Raw genomic sequence first — 22,562 nt, 5'->3', positions numbered from 1 at the left:
CACACACACACACACACACACACACACACACACACGCCCAGCGTGAGTTTTAAGCCACCAGGTCTGGGACGCGAACCGCGGTTGACTACGTGGGAGTCCAGCGACATAGCCATTACGCTAACTGCTGGTTCCCTACCTAGAAATTTTTTTAAGGGAAATTTTTACTATAGGTTGTATATGCTTACCAGAGAGATGGAGAGACAGAGACAAAAAGCAAGCAATCACCCCCAGGGGCTGGCTGTGCTGCAGCCCCGTCTCTGTTCTCCCGTCTGGATCTTGGGCACACATGCACACACGCCTGTGTGAATTTGAAGCCTCTGGGTTCAGGACTCAGACCATGGCTGGCTACGTGGGAGTCCAGTAATGTAACTAATAACACCAACTGCTCATTCCTCCACTTAAAAAAAATATTTTTGGAGAGGTTTTTGCTGTAGGGTGTGTGCGCTTTCCTGAAGGACAGAGAGAGACAGAGAGACAGAAAGACAGAAAGTGAGAAATCACCGCACAGGGGGATGACCATGCCGCAATCCCTTCTCCATTCTCCTCTCAGGATCTTGGGCACACACACACACACGCCCAGTGTGCGTTTAAGCCACCGGGTCCGGGATGTGAACCGCGGTCAACTACATGGGAGTCTAGAGATACAGCTGTTATGTCAACCGCTGGTCTCGACTTAGAAATTTTAATTCTTCCCTTACGTGTAAGGTTCAGTGTTCTTAGGTCTCAGGTGAATGTTTGAATTCTTTCTTTCTTTTTTTTTGAGAGGTTTTTGCTATAGGGCGCGTGCGTTTGCCAGACAGACAGAGAGAGACAGAGAGATAGAAAGCAAGAAATCACCCCCCAGAGGGGATGGCCACACTGCAATCCCTTCTCCATTCTCCTCTCGGGATCTTGGGCACGCACGCACATGCGCCCGGCGTGAGTTTAAGCTGCCAGGTCTGGGACTCGAACCGCAGTCGGCTACATGGGTGCCCAGCAACATAGCCATTACGCTAACTGCTGGCCCCTGAATTCTTTCTTTAAAAGTAGTTTTTAAAATGTTTTCTGTGATGGAAAAAGGAACCAGTGTCTTCCCAAATCTGGTGCTGGGTGGGCCATGTGGCCTAGAGCTAGGATTCCGAAAATTCCGGGGGGAGCACGGTCCACACTGGGCACTCCCGAGGTCGTCCACGTTCTGCACACACTTCTCACCCGGGCCGTGTGCTGGCCGCCCGTGCCATTTACTCACCGCCCTCTGCCATGTGCTTGCCACCATGGCCACCTGCGGGCCAGCCCCTGTTCTGCACGCCCTCCCTGCCCTGGGCCGTGTGCGTGCTCCCACTTGCCATGTGCTGCCGTGTTGCTGTGGAGCCAGCCCCGCTGTGTGCCCTCGCTGTGTGGCAGGTTCAGGAATGTCCTGGCTTCTGCTGCCTTCCCAGCAGCCGCCGGCCCCCCCACCCAGCCTGTCTGGCCGACTGCGGCAGTGCTAAAGGACTCTCTGTCACAGAGACTGAGATACTGTGAGGGAGCCCAGGAACCTGGCGGGCAGGACCAGAGTCCCTCAGCCTCTCAGTGCAGGAACTCCCTGCCCCCGAGTTCCTTTGAAATGTTTCAGTGTACTTTCTTTAAGTTACATTTTATCTCATTTGCAAAGTATGGGAATTATATTAGTTGGTAACAGTCAATTGTTACTACAGAAGGTCAGTAGACCCCGTAGTAATGGGCCAGCGAAGGGGAGTAGGAAGATGATAAATAGTAATAAATACTTCCTTTCATGGTGCTAGATCAGACTATAATAAAGTATATGTGTGTGTATACTTGCAAGTATGTTTGTGTATGTATATGTGTGTAGAAACATACACGCACATAGAGTCAGGTGTTCAGTCTTGCAGTGCACAGCAACCTTGCAAATTATGTACTATTAATGTCCCAGTTTTAAGGATGGAAAAAGTGGGAGAGTCAGCCATCTGCCCAAGATCTCATGGCCACAGCCGAGCTACAGAATACTTCATTGCCATGTTGCATTTCCTCTTGCTGCAATCTCAGTGAGTTAGCTTTCACCAGTCTTAGAATCATCACTCTGGGGCCAGCAGGTGGTGTGGTGATTAAGGCACTGGACTCCCACATGTGTGACTACAGTTCAAGTCCCAGATCCGATGGCTTGAAAATCACCCTGGGTGTATGTATAGGCCCAAAATCCCAAGAGGAGACTGGAGGAGAGGGAATTGGTGTGACCAACTGCCCTGGGGGGTGATTTCTCACTTTCCCTCTCACTGTCTCCCACAAGCATACATGCTCTATGGCAAAAAACCATACAAAAAGAAAAAAAATCATCACTTTGTGTTGTGGAAGTCTTTCTCAAAAATTGAGGGGAAGCAGCTTTTGCTCAGCTATTTGACTTCATAAACATTTGTATAAATGTCAGGTAAGATTTGTTTAACGACCCTGTTGCTTGGATTCAAATGATTAAATGCTTTGTTAAGGCAACATTCAGAAATGTATTTTTGCCTGGAATGTGTTCTTGGCTTCTCTGCTGAGCAGCCTGTGTGCGAAGCTTGCACTCACCAAGAGCTTCGCGAACGGAGCTGATGGTGCTAATTGTGTCGCATCGTAGTTTCTGAAATGTCAAGGTGTTTTGCTGTGAAATTCATCGGACTCATCCCTGGAGTAGCACTACTTTTCATTTTGGTTTTCCTGCTTTACCCCTATCCTATTTCAAAACCCTGTAGTTAAGTCCTTTAATAGATTAAAACCAGAAGCATTAAGTCTTTTTGATTTTCAGTATCTCAGTAAATACCTCTGCTTAAACTTAATGTGTATTTAACCAGTTTTGCAGAGGAAGATAATATTTTTTAAAAAAAATTCATTGATTTAACTTTGTTATTATTATTATTTTAAAATTTGTTACAGGGCACATGCACTCACCAGAAAGAGATAGCGGTAGAGAGGGAAAATGAGAAGCAAGCCACCAGGTCTGGGACTCGAACCACTGTTGGCCATGTGGGAGTCTAATACCTTAACCATCGCACCACTTGCTATCTCCAAAATAAATACACTTTCATAAGGCTGTTTAGAAACACGTAAGTGCTGCAGGGAGTGAGATGGCTGTTGCAAACTCCACCTGGTCTGATGGCGTTCATCGGGCAGTTGACAGCTCTCAGAACTGACGCTAACCTGGTACCAGAGGTTTACCAGAGGTGTCACCACGACACTGACGAATCGAAAGCTTCAGACCCACTCGCTTACACTGGTCCCTTCCAGTAACCTGGGGACAATTTCCTATTTGCCCTTTTGTGTTTTTTCTCTCCCTCAAGACAGCCCCCATAACCGTTTGAACAAAATGCAGCGGCAGGACCAGCAGCAGATGCTGCAGTGGTTTTATCGTACTCCTACCTAGCCGACCGCAGTTTGAGTCCCGGACCCAGCAGCTTGAAACACGCTGGGAGTGTGTATGCATGCTCAAAATCCCAAGAGGAGAATGGAGGAGGGATTGCAGTGTGGCCATCCCCCTGGGGAGCGATTTCTCACTTTGTTTCTCCATCAAGTGCACACGCCCTATAGCAAAAATCTCTCTTAAAAAATGTGATAAGCATAACCTTAAGAGCAAAACTTTCTTCCTGTAGTCTCTTACAGTGTTCAGATCCTGCAGCTACCCTAGTTTTCACACCTGAGAAACACGAAGCCCTTCACAGCCACCCTGTGAGGCCCCTCAGTGAGCTAACAGTTGCTCCGTCTGCCCTCGCTGCCCCAGGCTTTCTTGCATTTAATCCAGGCTGTTGCAGTCTGGAGAGCATCTGTTCGATGATTTCTTTCAGAATGATTTAAATCCCGGTGTTTGTAGACTTGGAAATGAGCCCTGATGAGTCGAGGGGGTTCTCCTTGTCAGTGCCTGCTCTCTCGCCTTCTGCTCATGGGGCTCGTGCACGGGCTGTGCGTCTGCACTTGCTGCTGGACTGGAGGGAGCGGAGGGGAGGCACTTCCTGCCATGGTCGCATGTGGGCAGGAGGGCGTCCTTGTACAGTGTTACTCCAAGTCCTGTCTCAAGATACTTTTTAAAACCCTGTTGTGGTGACTTTCATGCAGGATGACCCTATAGGAAATATTAACCTGGCCATGGAAATCGCAGAGAAACACCTGGACATTCCCAAAATGCTGGATGCTGAAGGTGAGATGACCCTTGAGTTTACTGTGGGCTGCAGGAAATTGGCCACACCTGGGCACCTCTTCGGCCCTCGGAGCCTTGTCACCTGTGATGTCCTTATGCGTTAACTTACAGGGGTCTGTCCTTGGCCACAGGAATGGTGAAGAATTTCATGTATAGCTCATTTATAAACAATTTTTAAAAATCCTATTCAAAAACAAGCCAGTAAAACTATAGTAAAAGGATTTGGTTGAAAGTCCAGCTTTGGTTAAGAAATAGAATGCTTAGGTTTATAATCTTCAGAAGAAGATTGCCTGTGTTTATTTTTCCAGCAAGATAATATAATTTCTTCACCTATGTAGAGACAGGTTTGGCAAATAAATCCCTCTGTGACCCACTTAAGGGAAAAAAGATCCTTTTTTTCAGCTGGAAGTTACAGAAATGCAGAATAAGGAGCACTCAGGCTCCCGTGTGCCGGCCGGCTTTCACATTTCGTCTTTTGGTCCAGATTAGGTTTGGTGAGTTCTAAGAGAACTCTGTTATCTCGCACTTCAGAGCTCTTACTCTGGGAGCTAGTTTCAGACATCTCTGCCCTCCGCGCTCCACTGAAAGCCTAGCATCCTGGGCCCACACATGCATTTGATTCGTGCTTCTGTCACTCAGCGTTCCCTGAGCACCTGGGTGAGTAAGTCCTCTGCCAGGACTGCAGGTGGTCGTGCCACATGGAGGATGGACATGTGCTCGCAGGGGCGATGCTTGTCCGTCCCTTTGCTGTGTTAATCTGGCCGTTCTCCAACGCTGGGTGTGTTGGACGGCCATACCCCACTCCCACACGTGGGGTAGCTTTCAACAATGGATGTTTCTTTCTAGCTTTCACGTCGGAGGCTGTTTAGTCTAAGCCATTTTAATTAGCTTAAAATAGCTAAGGCGGGGGCCTTCTGGTGTCTTGCAGCTTCTAGAAGCCCCAGAGACTCCGTGGTGTGCAGGCATCAGTGGGAGCTCTGCCTCTGTCTTTATGTGGCCTTCTTCGCCTCTCTCGCTGGCACGTTGGAGTGAGGGCTCTGCCTCCTCCAGCACGACTCGTCTTCACCTCGTTATGTCTGCCCAGACCCTGCCATGTCATAGGTCCTGAGGTCAGAGCTTCAGTGTGACTGTCAGGGACATGGCTGAACCCATGACAATGATCTTTAGTTAGGACTCTAATAGTGCTATTTACTAATTTAGCCGTTTTAGTGAATACCTGTGTTATTGGGTGTTAACATTCAATGAGAGTTCAGAGTTCCTCTGTGGTTTCTCAGAAACTCTCTCTGGAGAGAAAGTCTGTGGGACAGTGAGGGAAGAATAGGGAAAACGTCCCCTGTCCTCTCAAAGCTCAGTTTTGTTTGGTGATGTCACCCTTGACCTTTCTGTTTGGCAGATGACTACTGGGGCTTTGCTTTCTGGACAGGGTCCAGCGCCTGGCTGAGAGGAGGGCACGAGGGCCCTCTGATGTGCCCCCGAGGCCAAGCTCCCTGTCTGGGTGCCCATCCTTGCTTGTCAGCAGGACCCGCATTGTCAGTCCTTGCACTCAGGTCCTTCCTCTCAGGCCTCAGCTGCTCTTAGTTGGAGTCCCAGTCTGGGCGCGTGCCCACCTGGGGGACCTGGGCACACCCACCTGTCCATCCTTGTGCAGGCATAGCCCTTCCAACGCACTCGGGTCCTTCCTCTCAGGCCTCAGCTGCTCTTAGTTGGAGTCCATCTGGGCGCGTGCCCACCTGGGGGACCTGGGCACACCCACCTGTCCATCCTTGTGCAGGCATAGCCCTTCCAACGCACTCGGGTCCTTCCTCTCAGGCCTCAGCTGCTCTTAGTTGGAGTCCATCTGGGCGCGTGCCCACCTGGGGGACCTGGGCACACCCACCTGTCCATCCTTGTGCAGGCATAGCCCTTCCAACGCACTCGGGTCCTTCCTCTCAGGCCTCAGCTGCTCTTAGTTGGAGTCCATCTGGGCGCGTGCCCACCTGGGGGACCTGGGCACACCCACCTGTCCATCCTTGTGCAGGCATAGCCCTTCCAACGCACTCGGGTCCTTCCTCTCAGGCCTCAGCTGCTCTTAGTTGGAGTCCATCTGGGCGCGTGCCCACCTGGGGGACCTGGGCACACCCACCTGTCCATCCTTGTGCAGGCATAGCCCTTCCAACGCACTCGGGTCCTTCCTCTCAGGCCTCAGCTGCTCTTAGTTGGAGTCCATCTGGGCGCGTGCCCACCTGGGGGACCTGGGCACACCCACCTGTCCATCCTTGTGCAGGCATAGCCCTTCCAACGCACTCGGGTCCTTCCTCTCAGGCCTCAGCTGCTCTTAGTTGGAGTCCATCTGGGCGCGTGCCCACCTGGGGGACCTGGGCACACCCACCTGTCCATCCTTGTGCAGGCATAGCCCTTCCAACGCACTCGGGTCCTTCCTCTCAGGCCTCAGCTGCTCTTAGTTGGAGTCCATCTGGGCGCGTGCCCACCTGGGGGACCTGGGCACACCCACCTGTCCATCCTTGTGCAGGCATAGCCCTTCCAACGCACTCGGGTCCTTCCTCTCAGGCCTCAGCTGCTCTTAGTTGGAGTCCATCTGGGCGCGTGCCCACCTGGGGGACCTGGGCACACCCACCTGTCCATCCTTGTGCAGGCATAGCCCTTCCAACGCACTCGGGTCCTTCCTCTCAGGCCTCAGCTGCTCTTAGTTGGAGTCCATCTGGGCGCGTGCCCACCTGGGGGACCTGGGCACACCCACCTGTCCATCCTTGTGCAGGCATAGCCCTTCCAACGCACTCGGGTCCTTCCTCTCAGGCCTCAGCTGCTCTTAGTTGGAGTCCATCTGGGCGCGTGCCCACCTGGGGGACCTGGGCACACCCACCTGTCCATCCTTGTGCAGGCATAGCCCTTCCAACGCACTCGGGTCCTTCCTCTCAGGCCTCAGCTGCTCTTAGTTGGAGTCCATCTGGGCGCGTGCCCACCTGGGGGACCTGGGCACACCCACCTGTCCATCCTTGTGCAGGCATAGCCCTTCCAACGCACTCGGGTCCTTCCTCTCAGGCCTCAGCTGCTCTTAGTTGGAGTCCATCTGGGCGCGTGCCCACCTGGGGGACCTGGGCACACCCACCTGTCCATCCTTGTGCAGGCATAGCCCTTCCAACGCACTCGGGTCCTTCCTCTCAGGCCTCAGCTGCTCTTAGTTGGAGTCCATCTGGGCGCGTGCCCACCTGGGGGACCTGGGCACACCCACCTGTCCATCCTTGTGCAGGCATAGCCCTTCCAACGCACTCGGGTCCTTCCTCTCAGGCCTCAGCTGCTCTTAGTTGGAGTCCATCTGGGCGCGTGCCCACCTGGGGGACCTGGGCACACCCACCTGTCCATCCTTGTGCAGGCATAGCCCTTCCAACGCACTCGGGTCCTTCCTCTCAGGCCTCAGCTGCTCTTAGTTGGAGTCCATCTGGGCGCGTGCCCACCTGGGGGACCTGGGCACACCCACCTGTCCATCCTTGTGCAGGCATAGCCCTTCCAACGCACTCGGGTCCTTCCTCTCAGGCCTCAGCTGCTCTTAGTTGGAGTCCATCTGGGCGCGTGCCCACCTGGGGGACCTGGGCACACCCACCTGTCCATCCTTGTGCAGGCATAGCCCTTCCAACGCACTCGGGTCCTTCCTCTCAGGCCTCAGCTGCTCTTAGTTGGAGTCCATCTGGGCGCGTGCCCACCTGGGGGACCTGGGCACACCCACCTGTCCATCCTTGTGCAGGCATAGCCCTTCCAACGCACTCGGGTCCTTCCTCTCAGGCCTCAGCTGCTCTTAGTTGGAGTCCATCTGGGCGCGTGCCCACCTGGGGGACCTGGGCACACCCACCTGTCCATCCTTGTGCAGGCATAGCCCTTCCAACGCACTCGGGTCCTTCCTCTCAGGCCTCAGCTGCTCTTAGTTGGAGTCCATCTGGGCGCGTGCCCACCTGGGGGACCTGGGCACACCCACCTGTCCATCCTTGTGCAGGCATAGCCCTTCCAACGCACTCGGGTCCTTCCTCTCAGGCCTCAGCTGCTCTTAGTTGGAGTCCATCTGGGCGCGTGCCCACCTGGGGGACCTGGGCACACCCACCTGTCCATCCTTGTGCAGGCATAGCCCTTCCAACGCACTCGGGTCCTTCCTCTCAGGCCTCAGCTGCTCTTAGTTGGAGTCCATCTGGGCGCGTGCCCACCTGGGGGACCTGGGCACACCCACCTGTCCATCCTTGTGCAGGCATAGCCCTTCCAACGCACTCGGGTCCTTCCTCTCAGGCCTCAGCTGCTCTTAGTTGGAGTCCATCTGGGCGCGTGCCCACCTGGGGGACCTGGGCACACCCACCTGTCCATCCTTGTGCAGGCATAGCCCTTCCAACGCACTCGGGTCCTTCCTCTCAGGCCTCAGCTGCTCTTAGTTGGAGTCCATCTGGGCGCGTGCCCACCTGGGGGACCTGGGCACACCCACCTGTCCATCCTTGTGCAGGCATAGCCCTTCCAACGCACTCGGGTCCTTCCTCTCAGGCCTCAGCTGCTCTTAGTTGGAGTCCATCTGGGCGCGTGCCCACCTGGGGGACCTGGGCACACCCACCTGTCCATCCTTGTGCAGGCATAGCCCTTCCAACGCACTCGGGTCCTTCCTCTCAGGCCTCAGCTGCTCTTAGTTGGAGTCCATCTGGGCGCGTGCCCACCTGGGGGACCTGGGCACACCCACCTGTCCATCCTTGTGCAGGCATAGCCCTTCCAACGCACTCGGGTCCTTCCTCTCAGGCCTCAGCTGCTCTTAGTTGGAGTCCATCTGGGCGCGTGCCCACCTGGGGGACCTGGGCACACCCACCTGTCCATCCTTGTGCAGGCATAGCCCTTCCAACGCACTCGGGTCCTTCCTCTCAGGCCTCAGCTGCTCTTAGTTGGAGTCCATCTGGGCGCGTGCCCACCTGGGGGACCTGGGCACACCCACCTGTCCATCCTTGTGCAGGCATAGCCCTTCCAACGCACTCGGGTCCTTCCTCTCAGGCCTCAGCTGCTCTTAGTTGGAGTCCATCTGGGCGCGTGCCCACCTGGGGGACCTGGGCACACCCACCTGTCCATCCTTGTGCAGGCATAGCCCTTCCAACGCACTCGGGTCCTTCCTCTCAGGCCTCAGCTGCTCTTAGTTGGAGTCCATCTGGGCGCGTGCCCACCTGGGGGACCTGGGCACACCCACCTGTCCATCCTTGTGCAGGCATAGCCCTTCCAACGCACTCGGGTCCTTCCTCTCAGGCCTCAGCTGCTCTTAGTTGGAGTCCATCTGGGCGCGTGCCCACCTGGGGGACCTGGGCACACCCACCTGTCCATCCTTGTGCAGGCATAGCCCTTCCAACGCACTCGGGTCCTTCCTCTCAGGCCTCAGCTGCTCTTAGTTGGAGTCCATCTGGGCGCGTGCCCACCTGGGGGACCTGGGCACACCCACCTGTCCATCCTTGTGCAGGCATAGCCCTTCCAACGCACTCGGGTCCTTCCTCTCAGGCCTCAGCTGCTCTTAGTTGGAGTCCATCTGGGCGCGTGCCCACCTGGGGGACCTGGGCACACCCACCTGTCCATCCTTGTGCAGGCATAGCCCTTCCAACGCACTCGGGTCCTTCCTCTCAGGCCTCAGCTGCTCTTAGTTGGAGTCCATCTGGGCGCGTGCCCACCTGGGGGACCTGGGCACACCCACCTGTCCATCCTTGTGCAGGCATAGCCCTTCCAACGCACTCGGGTCCTTCCTCTCAGGCCTCAGCTGCTCTTAGTTGGAGTCCATCTGGGCGCGTGCCCACCTGGGGGACCTGGGCACACCCACCTGTCCATCCTTGTGCAGGCATAGCCCTTCCAACGCACTCGGGTCCTTCCTCTCAGGCCTCAGCTGCTCTTAGTTGGAGTCCATCTGGGCGCGTGCCCACCTGGGGGACCTGGGCACACCCACCTGTCCATCCTTGTGCAGGCATGGCCCTTCCAACGCACCCGCGTCTCCCGTTACTTCTCCTCCCCTTCGTGTGGAAGAATGTGCACACCGTGGTGTTGCCTTACTACCGTGTGACTCTCACAAGAGCCTGCCCCACAGACAGGCCCTGGCTGCCCCGTGTGGCGCACACAGCAACATAACTGCCCCAACTCCTTCATCTCTTTCCACCTGCATCAAGGCTCGTCCCCCGAGAGCGTGACACTGCCACTTGCCACCCCTGCCACTGTTCCACTGTGGTGGCAGGCCCAGGTCCCCTCAGTCCCGCACCCCTACCCTGCTGCCGTTGACTCTGCTGTCTGCCTGTGTGCTGGTCCCTGAGGCCCAGGGGGTTCAGGTGGTGGTGGCCCACTAACCAGGGTGCCGTTTCCTCCTCACCCCACTGTTGGCCCTGCTTTCTATAGGCTATGAAACATGTCCCGCCTTTGCTGCAGAAACTTTTTTGGAGTGAGCACTTGGTTTCAATCTATGTGTGCAGCACTCCCTGTACACATACATACGGGGTCTGTTGACCCAGGCCCTCGGTGTGCCCAGAGGTGGGATGTCTCTGGGAGTGTGCCTCCGTGTGGGTTCTGTTGGGTTCTGAGGCTGCAACAGGCACGTGCTTCCTTTGCTAGTTTGGGGCTCTTCTGGGCTGGGTGTGCCCTTCTCTTTGGCAGTTTCTTTAGTTCCTGTAACAACCGTCAAAGTTCAAAGAGTGGGAGCTTTCAGGGCTGACATCTTTGATTTGAGCTGACATTTTACTAACGTGTGTGTGGGAGTATGTGGAAGATAGGTGATGGACTGCGCTGGCAGGTGCCAAAGAACCTGCTGGCCTGAGGATGGCCCTGCTTACCCATCTCTTCCCACCCAGACTTGGCACACGTGGTCAGACCCAATGAAGGGCCATAATGGCTTACACCTCTTGTTACTCTAAGGCGTGTGCTGGGGCACAGAGGTGAGGCTGTGAAATGGGAGTCACCACTGACCCTTCACCTTCTGTGTCTTAATATTTTCTATTTTTATCAGTTGTTTTCCTCTTTTTCCCCACTCTAAGGAGACCCATCTGGTTCTGAGGAAGTAGCTGTTTGTCTTTTTTAACTCTAGTTTTTATGAAATTTACTTTCTGTCTATGCAGTGGTGTGCCATTCATGTTTGTTTTCCAGAAACTTCCATACTGTTGCACAACACCAAATTCTTTGTTAATAGCCTCTGTAAGCCTAGTGACTAGGCTTCATTATACGGAATTATAAAGGTATTGTCTTAATTTAATGCTCTCTATTCCCTAACCTGACTTCATGAGCAAAGCTAAAAACAAACAATTTATCCAAAAAAATGGTGGTGCAGAGATGGAGGAGGGAAATGAGTGCTCACATGGTCTGTTCTCTCTTCCTGTTGGTTATTTTGGCAAGGGTCTAATGAGTAAAAGCGTGTACACCCTTGTCTTTAGATGTTCTGACAATCCAGATGACTTATGTAAGCAGCGTGGTAAGTATGTTCAGGAGGAGTTAAGAGACAGGCTGTATCCAGTGAATTTCATTCTCACCTGATGAAGCCCCAACAAGTAAAGGGTAGAATGGAGGGGCCAGATGGTGCTAGGGAGATCTGGCCTTCCCAGCATCTTGCAAAGAAAGTAACATGCGCTTCACAGAGCAGAGGTGGCCAAAGGATGGGAGGAAGTGAGCCAGAAAGGGAAGTGGGCTATCAGAGAGAAGTGGGCCTATGAGGGAAATAGGCCTCTGAGGGAAGTGACCTCTGAGGGAAATGAGACTAATGAGCATTTGAGGGAATTGAGCCTCCAAGGGAAGTGAGCATTTGAGGAAAGTGAGCCTCTGTGAAAAGTGAGCATCTGAGGGAAGTGAGACTCTGAGGCAAGTGGGCCTCTTGAGGGAAATGACACATAGGGAAATGAGACGGAACTGAGTGGGCCTCTGAGGAAAGTGAGACTCTGAGGGAAGTGAGACTCTGAGGGAAGTGAGCATGTGAGGGAATTAAGACTGAAGAAGTAAGCATCTGAGGGAAGAGACACTGAGAAAAGTGAGACTCTGAGGGAAGTGAGATCCCTGAGGGAAGTAAGACTCTGAGGGAAGGCGCCCTCTTGAGGGAAATTAAACAGAGGGAAGTGAGACTGAGGGAAGTGTGCCTCTGAGGGAAATGAGACTGAGGGACTTGAGACTCTGAGGGAAGTGGGCCTCAGTGAAGTGAGACTGAGGGAAGTGAGTACCTTAGGGAAATGAGCATCTGAGGGAAATGAGATTGGGAGAAATGAGCATCTAATGGAAGCAAGCTCTGAGGAATGTGAGCATCTGAGAGTAGTGAGACATCTGAAGGTAGTCGGCCTCTTGAGGGAAATGACACAGTAGGAAGTAAGACTGAGGGAAGTGAGACTCTGAGGGAAGTAGGCCTCCGAGGGAAATGAGACTGAAGGAAGTGAGCATCTGAAGGAAGTGAGACTGAGGGAAATGAGCATCTGAGAGAAGTGAGACTGAGGGAAGTGAGACTCTGAGGGAAATCAGTCTCTGAGGGAAGTGAGCATCTGAAGGAAGTGATACTCTGAGGGTAGTGAGACTGAGACTCTTAGGGCAGTGAGACTCTGCGGGAAGCAAGCCCCTGTTCTCTGGTCTGCAGAGGTGGATTCCCAGCCTAATGTGTTGGGTGCACTTTTCAAACCCATCGAGGGCTATGGAAGACCATACGCCCTCAGTCTGGTCATTCCAGGGCTATGCCTGTCTAAATCCTGTTCCTGGGTCATTTCAGTACCATTCATAGTCTTTCTCAGGGTCAAAGTCTTGGGTCCATGAAGCCCAGAAACTGCTCAGCATAAACCGCTTTGTTTCCCCCTTGTTCACCTGGTTTCTCCTTTCCACCTGTGTGTGTGTGTATGTGTGTGTGTGTGTCCTGTGTTACTTTCTCCCTTCAGACATTGTGAACACACCCAAACCCGACGAGAGAGCCATCATGACGTACGTGTCCTGCTTCTACCACGCTTTTGCGGGCGCGGAGCAGGTATTCCACGCTTGTCCAGTGCTGCCGTGCCGCCCCCTGCATTGGTGTTAGTTGTGTGTGTGTACACACCTGGGTGTGTGTGTGTGTGTGCGCTTCACATCTTACCTAGGAACCTCCTCAAGCGTGTTATAATGACCTAATATGGCATGTTTTAAACTATGAAAACTGTTTTTAAAAAGAGTTTTAACTTTACATGGCTTCCAAAGCATTTTATTTGTTTTTCCTTCAAAGATTTAAAAAAATTTAATTAGTACATTGTGGAAAACATGAAGTACTTTAGAAAGAAAAAAAGTGCCATGAAACCTGAGCACAACTTGTAAAGCTAGAGTTGGACCCGGAGTCAGGAGGGCCTTCCAAGGCCCTGTCCTCTACCTAGAGGTTACCTCCACCCTGCAGTGATGTGTACTAATGTCGTTTGAGCTCATCTTACTTCACGTGACATAGTGAGAGCGATGACAGCGTGAGAACCTCAGAAACATTCACATCCTGGAATAGACAGCCTAAGGGATGTTATGGGAGGATGTCCTCCACTTTCACCAGATTCTTTTCTTGTCTATGTGTCTCTATTTGGAAAACCCCAATAGGCGGAGTGGACAAAGTACGTGTTATTTCTCTGTCCTTTTTAAAACCCATCACTAGGAAATGATGGAAACTAGGAATTGGCCTGTTTTCAGGCTGACCAGAGCTTTGGGGGTGAGGCTTGGAATAGACTCTGGGCCTGTAAATGGACAGGCATGTGTTCCTCTTCCTGATCCATCACAGGATCTAGCACTTTGCAACTCCTGGCAATGCTCTCCCCACGAACAACGGTAGGGATTACAACTTGCCTGTGGTGGCTTGAGGACCCCTCATGCGGGTTAAACATGCTCCTAAGGCACGCTAGGCCCGTGGGAGGATCCCATGTAGGAAGCCCTGTGTGTTCATTTCAGGGAGGGAGGTCTTCAGGATGTTCAAGTAGAATCTCTCTCTCTCTCACACACACACACACACACACACACATGCGCACACACAGTTTCAGGATCCGGGCATTTTAGCTTTGGCTTCCAAAGGCTGATGTTATTCAGGGCTTTCCAGCCCATACTTACGAGATAGTGGAGAGTTCAGGTGAACACTCAGGGACCTGAGATGCTGGCTTCCTTGACTCATGTATATTGTTACTAACTTTCTCCGTGTTTCACAAAGCCTGTGTTTTCGTCTAATGGTATCTGCCCATTTTTTCCCACAGTACACTCAGCCTGCCATGTAAGTTTGTGTGAAAATTGCAGAAGGTGTGAAATAATTCATAGTATTAAAAGTCGTATGCTCGATCTCACCCCGCCCTGACTGGAATCGCACCGTCTGCAGCACGTCACACCGTCCCCTCTCGTACTGCCGCGTCCAGCTGTGTGTGCGTCCCAGCCGGCAGAGCTGCTCTGTTTACCCATTGTGTCTTACAGGCCGAGACGGCAGCTAACAGGATATGTAAGGTTCTTGCTGTGAATCAAGAGAATGAGAGACTGATGGAAGAATATGAGAGGCTAGCAAGTGAGGTAAAGGAAACTGGTGACCCCAGTCCTGTCCACACTCGCCCCGTGGGTGAGGCGCGAGGGTGAAATGGATCGTCCGTGTTCTTTGCATTTCCCATCTCAGATAGAATGAAAGGGAAGCACACTGGGTTTCCAAGCGTGTTCATCTTGTAGTGCCTAGCTAGGACCCCTGAGGTAATGCCCCCAGTCTTTCCAGCCATCCCAGAGCATGGAGGAGTGCACGACTGAGGTGGTGGGAGTGATTCACACTTATCCCTGCGCCCAGCTTGCACACCCAGGCTACATTTTCTCGCATTTTTCCTGCTTAGTTGGCTGTTGGTGTCACCCATGATGCACCGTATTCAGAGCCTTGGTGCCCACAGCGAGGCCTTGGCCGAGGAGCTTGCTGTCTGCCATGTGCGTTTCAGCTGTGTCTGAGTGGGGAGGGCAGGGGTTCCTTCCAAGCTGCGTGGGCACAAACCTGCAGTGCCCGCAGCCAGGCAGCCATCGCCTCAGAATAGCAGTTTGCATTTGCTACTCTCTCTGGCCTCAGTGTAGCATAAGTAACAGCTCTGCAGCCTCCCGGCCTCCCTCGCTCCCTGGTGGAAGTGTGGTTGTGCAGGGTGGCAGACTGGCCTGGAGACTGCAGCAGGCACCAGAGCGCACAGCACAGCTGCCCCTGGGCTGCCGCGGACACTGGCATCTGGTTGCACGGGGAGGATCTGACGTTGCAGACCCCGTCTTTAAACCGCTGCTGTGGAAGACTGTGGCGTGATGGCATTGCCCAGTGCAGCGCTAACTGCAGGGTCGAACCTGGCCAGGCCAGGCCCAACAAACCTCAGTACCGTGTCCGCCCTTTCCTACTTGGTCCTAAAGCCTTCGGACTGCAGGTGGGCCGCCGTGCGAACTGTGTCTTAATCCACATCTGCTGTTTTCCAGGCAGCCAGCGGGCAGGGCTGTAAATGATGAGGTTCTCAGCGGGCCCCTTCTGCGATCAGGAGGTCTTTCCAGAGATGGGATTTGTGCTTTGTCCATTTCTAATCATGGCTTACGGGTCACTTACGGCTGGGAGTTAGAATGAACTCTGGCCTCGAGTCAGGGCCAGGTTCCACACACTTGTCTAGCGAGTCCGAGTCGTTAGATTTGAGCTTACTTCAGTGCATTTTACATGAAGTCCAGTTCTTCGCTAAATTTATCACATACACGGCTTTCCCGCCATGTCAGGAATTTTTGTTTTTCTATTTTGAAAGCTCCATCCAGCATTCGTCTGCTAATGTCTGGTCCCTGAGTTTCTTGTGAGTGTCACATTTTTGTGAAAGATGACTTTTGTGCTGACTTTAAGTCCCAGCCTGTGTGTGGTGGTGGCGGGCGGCCCCTGCCCCTGCAGAGAGGGATCTCTCCTGTGACCAGGGTGTTGAGACCACAGCCGGTCATTGTCAGAGCACCGGGCTGTCCGTTCCACAGTACCAGGTGCCTCTGCTTCCTAGCTGGGGACAGTTTGCTGGTGTTTTCAGCTGGTTTCTGTATTTTGGGAGCAGCTTTTGGAATGGATTCGTCGTACGATCCCTTGGCTGGAGAACCGGACCCCCGAGAAGACCATGCAGGCCATGCAGAAGAAGCTGGAGGACTTCCGGGACTACCGGCGGAAGCACAAGCCCCCCAAGGTGCAGGAGAAGTGCCAGCTGGAGATCAACTTCAACACGCTGCAGACCAAGCTGCGCATCAGCAACCGGCCCGCCTTCATGCCCTCCGAGGGCAAGATGGTGTCGGTGAGGGGCACCTCGGGCCCGCGGCCACCACCTATAAATAATACACCCAGGAATCTCATTCATAAATTTCAAAACAAATAAAAAGGCCTCTTATTGGCATATCACCTTTATAAAGCCCTTTTAAAAGAAGTATGTATTTAATTTTATCTATTATTACTATTTTTAAATCTGCACTCACCAGAGAGAGAGACAGAAAGAGTGGGGTGAGAGAGTATGAAAGCAAGCCCCCCAAGGTGCAGGAGAAGTGCCAGCTGGAGATCAACTTCAACACGCTGCAGACCAAGCTGCGCATCAGCAACCGGCCCGCCTTCATGCCCTCCGAGGGCAAGATGGTGTCGGTGAGTGGCACGTCGGGCCGCCGGCCAGACCAGGTCCGCCTTCCTCACACGGCTCTGACGGGGGTCACCCTGCTGCCCTGAGGGGGCCTTGACTTTTCAGGTCGCCCAGTGGCAGGAGTGCAGGCCTGGCCTTTGCCCACCTCAGCCTGAGTTCTTCTCTCCCACCTCCTGCCGTTCTCGACTGCCCCTGCCATTGATTGGCCCGAGGCTGCGAGCGCAGGCCTTTCCTAAACTTAGCTGCGAATGGCACCCCGCCTGCCTCGTGCCATCTCACCTTGCCACCTGAGTCCTGTGTTTTCCCCCCGCCATGTTGGTTCCACCTGCTCCTCTGAGTCACCGGGCCCTCACCCTGGTGTGTGAGCTTCGGAATCTGCCCTACGGAAACCTGGGCCACCGCCCCTGCTCAGCCCCGTCGCTGTCGTCCCGATCCCGGCCTCCTCGCTGCCGAGGCCCAGATCACCCTGTGGTGCGGGCCGCCATGCCCCCATCCTTTCCCTTTGTATCCTGAGTTCCTGGCCTCTGTCCCTCCCCCGATGCCGGTGCATCCATGGGGCAGTCTAGTCCCTTGTCCTCACACCCTCAGGAACTCTGGCCCAGACCCTGGTGCCTCTCCTTGGATTCTCCGGCTCCTGGCCCTCCAGTGCTACCACGCGCTCCCACGAGGCCCTCTGCTCTGCCCCAGGCCCTGCCCCTCTGGTCTCTCCCTACGGGGCGGTCTGGACGGTGCTGAGCCCACCTCTGCCTCCTCACCTGGAGCTCTCCTCCAGACCAGGCGCTGACCCCCACCCGCTGGGGCCTGCAGAGTCCCCCCCACCCCCGACTTCGCTCTGAGGCCCAGGTGCATCTGTCCACCTGGATGTCACAAAAGCACTCAAGTCTAAAGCATCCAGAAGCGCCGTCCCCCGGTCTCTGTCCTGCTGCGAGTGTCATCCTAGAACCTCCTGCCCCTCCCTCGGGTCGCGGTCCCAGCCAGGCCCAATCTCCTTCCAGATGCCGTCGTCAGTTGGGGTCCTTCCTCCGACCCTGCTGCTGTCACCTCTCCTCAGACCTGCAGGTGACCCCAGATTGGCAGCTGTCCCCCACATAGCTCCCTCCATCATCTTTAAAAAATGCAGATCATTTTCCTTCTCAGAACCCTCCAGCGACCTCCCACAGTGCTGAGTAAAATCCAGGTTCATCATCCTGGCCTGTAGGTCGGATGACCTGAGCCTCACTGATGGTCCCTTTCCAGGCTCCCCTGCTCACCCGGCTCTGCTGCTCCGGCCGGCCACCCTGCAGTGCTCCTGTGCCTTTGAATAGTTCCTGGCCCAGAGCCCCCCGTCACCCAGAGCCCTCGGTCACCTGGAGCTCGCAGTCACCCAGAGCCCTGGTCCCTGTCTGAATGTGACTGGCTGTTTCTGCCATCGAGGCCTCAGCTCAAGACTCCCACCCCGGGGGCGGGGGTCTACGTAACCTGCCTGAGGGGAATCCCTCGCCCTAGGCTCTCGGTACCTCCTGGCCCTGTCGCCATGGCGGTGTACCTGGTAGTTCAGTTACTCACCGAGGTCGCTCCCCGACAGCTGTGAAAGCTCCCCGGGGAGGCGCGGAGGTGCTCCCTCTCACAAAGCTCCTGGCCAGGGACTGGTTCGTGTTACGTGCCCGTACCTGCTGTGGGCGGCCCTGCTCAAGGCTGGCTGAGTCGTAGCCAGAGAAGCCCTGCACCTCTCCACAGAGGTCAGGCTGCCTAACGAGAACGGCTTGCCGCGGGGTCTTCAGGAAGTCCCTGGAAAATGCACCCTGAGAAACTGTGCTTTGGCTTCTTTGCACCAAAATCAACTTTAATCCAGTTTTCCAGGAACTCGCTGACCCTCACCCCAAACCCCTGTACTAATTTGGAAAGTCTTGCTGATATTCAGGACGTCTGAAGCCATGGCAGTTGCAGTCACGCGGGGGGTGGTGGTGGCAGGAGGAGGTGGCAGGAGGAAGGTTCTGTGCACAGGGCAGGTGTAGGCGGAGCAGGCCACCAGGGGCTGAGCACACCTCTGCTTGTCCCCGACCCTCCCAGGACATCGCCGGCGCCTGGCAGAGGCTGGAGCAGGCCGAGAAGGGCTACGAGGAGTGGCTGCTCAATGAGATCCGGAGGCTGGAGCGGCTGGAGCACCTGGCCGAGAAGTTCCGGCAGAAGGCTACCACCCATGAGGCCTGGGCCTACGGTGCGTGCATGGCTCGGCTGGGCTCGGGGAGCCACGGGGCTGCAGGCTGGTCCTGTGCCCCTGGCCATGACGCTGTGAGCAGGCTCCTCCTTCCTCTCTCAACTCAGGGCTGACTGGCCTGAAGGCAAGAGCGTGACAACGGGGTTCTCGGAGCAGGCCAAGCACGGCTTTACCAGGTGCGCTACATGCGTGCCCGCTGCCAGGCCCCTGCCTCCTGCCTCCGGTGCACTACATGCGTGCCCGCCGCCAGGCCCACCGCCTCCTGCCCCTGCTCGTTCCCCAGGGGTCCGTCCACAACCCTCTGTGGCTCAGACAGCCCTGGGCCTGCAGCTCACCTCTGCCCGAGAATGTGGATTCGGTACCGTAGAGGCTTCACTTCTGCCTCGGAGTCTGCCTGGGAAGAGGGAGTGCAGGTGCCATTTCCTGGAGCTCGGCTCCCGCTCCTCTCCGTCCACTGCTGCCTTGGCCTCGCAGACGTTCCGTGTCCACAGCCTGGGCGGGATGTATCTTCTGGCTTCCTGCTGGACTAAACAGGAGAACCAGACATGCTTCCCATAATCTACCCAAGAGCGGTCAGGGAGACGCCCCTTGCTCTTTGGTTCCCTTTTGCTTTTTTAAAATTTTATATTTTTATTTTTAAACATTTCTCAAGATGGCTGTTTGCTCTCTGGAGAGAAGATGGGTGAGAGAGCACCTCCCAGGGGGAGTAGTCACACCACAGTCCCTTCTCCAGTTCTCCTTTTGGGATTTTGGGCACATGTACATGCGCCTGATGTGTTTCTCAAGTTGCCATATTGGGTCTTGAACCACGCAGGCAGCCATGTGGGATCCAGCCACTTAACCACCAGGTGACCAGCTGCCAGGAGTCCCCACTGGGACAGCTGGCAGTGGAGCACCCTGGAGGCCCCTGAGAGGGGGCCTGCCTCCCCGAGGGCATTCTGTGCAGCTGTGGAGCTCGCGTTATGAAGTGCAGAGCTGTACCTGGCACATGGCAGTCAGGGTTGTCATTAAGTATATGCACGTTTGCTTCTTGCCGGAAGCCGTACCCCAGCCGGGGTGGGTGCATAGGAAGGCGACGCGGGTGAACAGGAATCAGACTAAGACCTCATGCCCTTTAGCATGTTCTCAGCCGACTACAGCCAGAGTAAACTCCGGACTGCAGCCCTGATGGCCAGAAGTCATGCGTATTTATTATAGAAGGAGTTTTACAGGGGTAGGATGGGCGAGGGGAAATAGGTGAAGGATTTTACTCCAAAAGGTAAGGCATTCAAAGTATAGGAACAAGAATCATAAAACATGACGTCTGCTTTGTTTAGGTATAAACAGTCATAATATTTAGAATGAGGAAGTCCATTTTTGGGGGGTGCTTCTTTGATCTTGATTACCAGGGAAGGTGTTTGGATGAGAGGTTTTCCAGGAATTTTCAGTCCCAGACCAGCTTGATTACTTTAGTCCCAGATTGGCTTGAGAACCTGAGCCCCAGGTCAGCTTTTGAGAACTTCAGCTTCAGGCTAGGGTGGCAGTAATTACAAGAGCCTAGAAATAAATCCTGTCTGGTTTAGTAAAGACAAGGTTAGTATATACTAAAGTGAAATACCTATGTTATCTTTGGGGTAGTCTACAGCTAAGAGGGTGAGTCTATATAGGAAAGGAATGTGGTCTTGTGAGCAGCTTAATGACTGACCTAGAGGTTACTGTGTACTTGGGACCCTCTACATGCTGCTCTATACAATGACTGTGGCTTGGGGAGCGGCAATCTTCCCTTGTCCTGACAGTAAGGGTGGCTTATAGTCTTTGGGGTAACAGCACCTCGTGGATGAGTCCCTGAGCCCTTCCCTGCTACTGAGATCCTTCACCCATTAGTAATCCACAGTAGGAGAAGTGAATGTAGCATTCTTCATTGACATTTTCCAATAGGGTGGGGTGAGTCTAATGGGAGTAACTCCTGTTTGCAGCCTCCGCCCTACGCAGCTGCCACCTTAGTGGATCCGCATTCTTTTAGGATTATTGTAAAATTATAGTAAGGCTGGGGGTGCCTTTATGGGGTACCGGGGTATGGCAATAAGGCCCATGGCAGAGAAATTGAGTGCAGGCCAGTACAGTAACACAGTGAAGGTGAGGTCCAGAACCCGAAAAACTGTTGACCTTGCAAACAGTTCTCCTCAGCCGGGTCCTTGCTCTAGGCCTGAGGGGCAGATCTTTCACACTCAGCTTGTGTTAACTGCATGGTTCCAGCAGCTTCTCATTTCCAGCTTTGTAGAATTAAATTCTTTAAACTTTTATTTTCCTTTTAAATGATTATTTGTTTAGGTTTTTAATTATTTTTATTTTTTTTAGAGATTTTTTGCTACAGGGCACATGTGCTTGCCGGAAACAGAGACAGACAGACAGAAAGTGAGAAATCACCCCCTAGGTGGGATGGTCATGCTGCAGTCCCCTCTCTTCCATTCTCCTCTCGTGATTTCGGGCACACTCAAACATGCATGTGACATAAATTTCAAGCCTCTGGGTCTGGACTCGAACCGTGACTGGCTATGTGGGAGTCCAGCACCTTAACCACTGTGCCACCTTCTGGCCACAATTATTACAGTTTTAAAAATTGGCCAGAGAGAGAGAGAGAGAGAGAGAGAGAGAGAGAGAAAGTTAGAAAGCAAGCCACCAGGCACCAGGTTCTGGACTTGAATCATGGTCGGCCATGTGCGAGTCTAGCGCTGTAGCCTCCATGCCACCTGCTGGCCCCTGTAGAATTAAATTCTTAGGGTAGTTAGCCAGGGGATCCATGTGGATGTGGTCATAGCACTTGCCAGATTTAAGAAATATTTATGAGGAAACAGTGGTGGCTCAGAGAGGAAAAATCTCTAATATTTATTATCAGGCAAAGCAAACATGTTGTATTTAACCACAGAAGGGCCTTTCAGACAAAGAGCTGGGCAGGGAGCCTGTGCCTGGCACAGGCTCGGTGCTCTAGCTGGCCGACTGGGGCCTTGGAGCCGGTGGTCACTGACTGGGCTGGGCACCTGGCTGGAAAAGCAGACCTGGCTGCTAGCATGATGGAGAGGCCCCTGCACTCAGCACACCTCCCCCTGGGCCGTAGGTGTGAGCTCCCAGCCCCGGGGCCGTCTGCAGGTTCACCTGGACCCAGGCCCACCCGCGCTTGGCCTGTGTCCTGCACCCCCACGTGGTGCCTTGGCCCCCCAGCTCCCTAGCAGGCGGCTGGTACGCAGAAGCCGTGTGTGCCAGCAGCGCCTCGTGCCCCCTCTCTCCCACCTGTGCAGGCAAAGAGCAGATCTTGCTGCAGAAGGACTATGAGTCGGCCTCGCTGACGGAGGTGCGGGCCCTGCTGCGGAAGCACGAGGCCTTCGAGAGTGACCTGGCCGCGCACCAGGACCGCGTGGAGCAGATCGCCGCCATTGCCCAGGAGCTCAAGTAGGCGTTCTGGGGCCCTCAGGGCCAGGCGCGTGCTCCCCAGAGGGCAGGAGCGGCCTTCCTTCCTGCGCTGAGCTCAAGAGGCGCGGCTGGGCTGGGGCTGCAGGACACGTGGTTCACACGGGTTCTTCGGTTGTGGTGGCCCAGCCTCAGCACAGGCAGCTCCCTGCCCGGGGGACAAGCCGCAGAGTGAGGCCTGGGCTCCCGGGGGCAGGAAGACCTAGGGACTGGC

General features: G+C 54.5%; 1 protein-coding gene across 3 annotated transcripts in view; it reads left to right on the top strand.

The window, feature by feature from the left end:
- Nucleotides 1-22,562, top strand: part of ACTN2 (actinin alpha 2) — a 54,734-nt gene that overhangs the window by 12,744 nt on the left and 19,428 nt on the right. The window contains exons 6-12 of one of the 3 annotated variants that reach the window (XM_006145952.3): nt 4,063-4,144; nt 13,015-13,100; nt 14,537-14,629; nt 16,144-16,293; nt 16,632-16,712; nt 18,757-18,904; nt 22,180-22,330. In XM_006145952.3, coding sequence (XP_006146014.1) covers nt 4,063-4,144; nt 13,015-13,100; nt 14,537-14,629; nt 16,144-16,293; nt 16,632-16,712; nt 18,757-18,904; nt 22,180-22,330 — 791 coding nt within the window. Of the gene's footprint in view, nt 1-4,062; nt 4,145-13,014; nt 13,101-14,536; nt 14,630-16,143; nt 16,375-16,607; nt 16,713-18,756; nt 18,905-22,179; nt 22,331-22,562 lie in introns of all 3 variants that reach the window. The other 2 variants (XM_006145951.3, XM_027770832.1) reach the window with 2 other exon arrangements.

Source organism: Tupaia chinensis, unplaced genomic scaffold, assembly GCF_000334495.1.
Source record: "Tupaia chinensis unplaced genomic scaffold, TupChi_1.0 Scaffold000161_1, whole genome shotgun sequence".
Taxonomy (NCBI): Eukaryota; Metazoa; Chordata; class Mammalia; order Scandentia; family Tupaiidae; genus Tupaia; species Tupaia belangeri.
The sequence above is the reverse complement of the archived record's forward strand: the minus strand, read 5'-3'. Positions and strand labels throughout refer to the sequence as shown.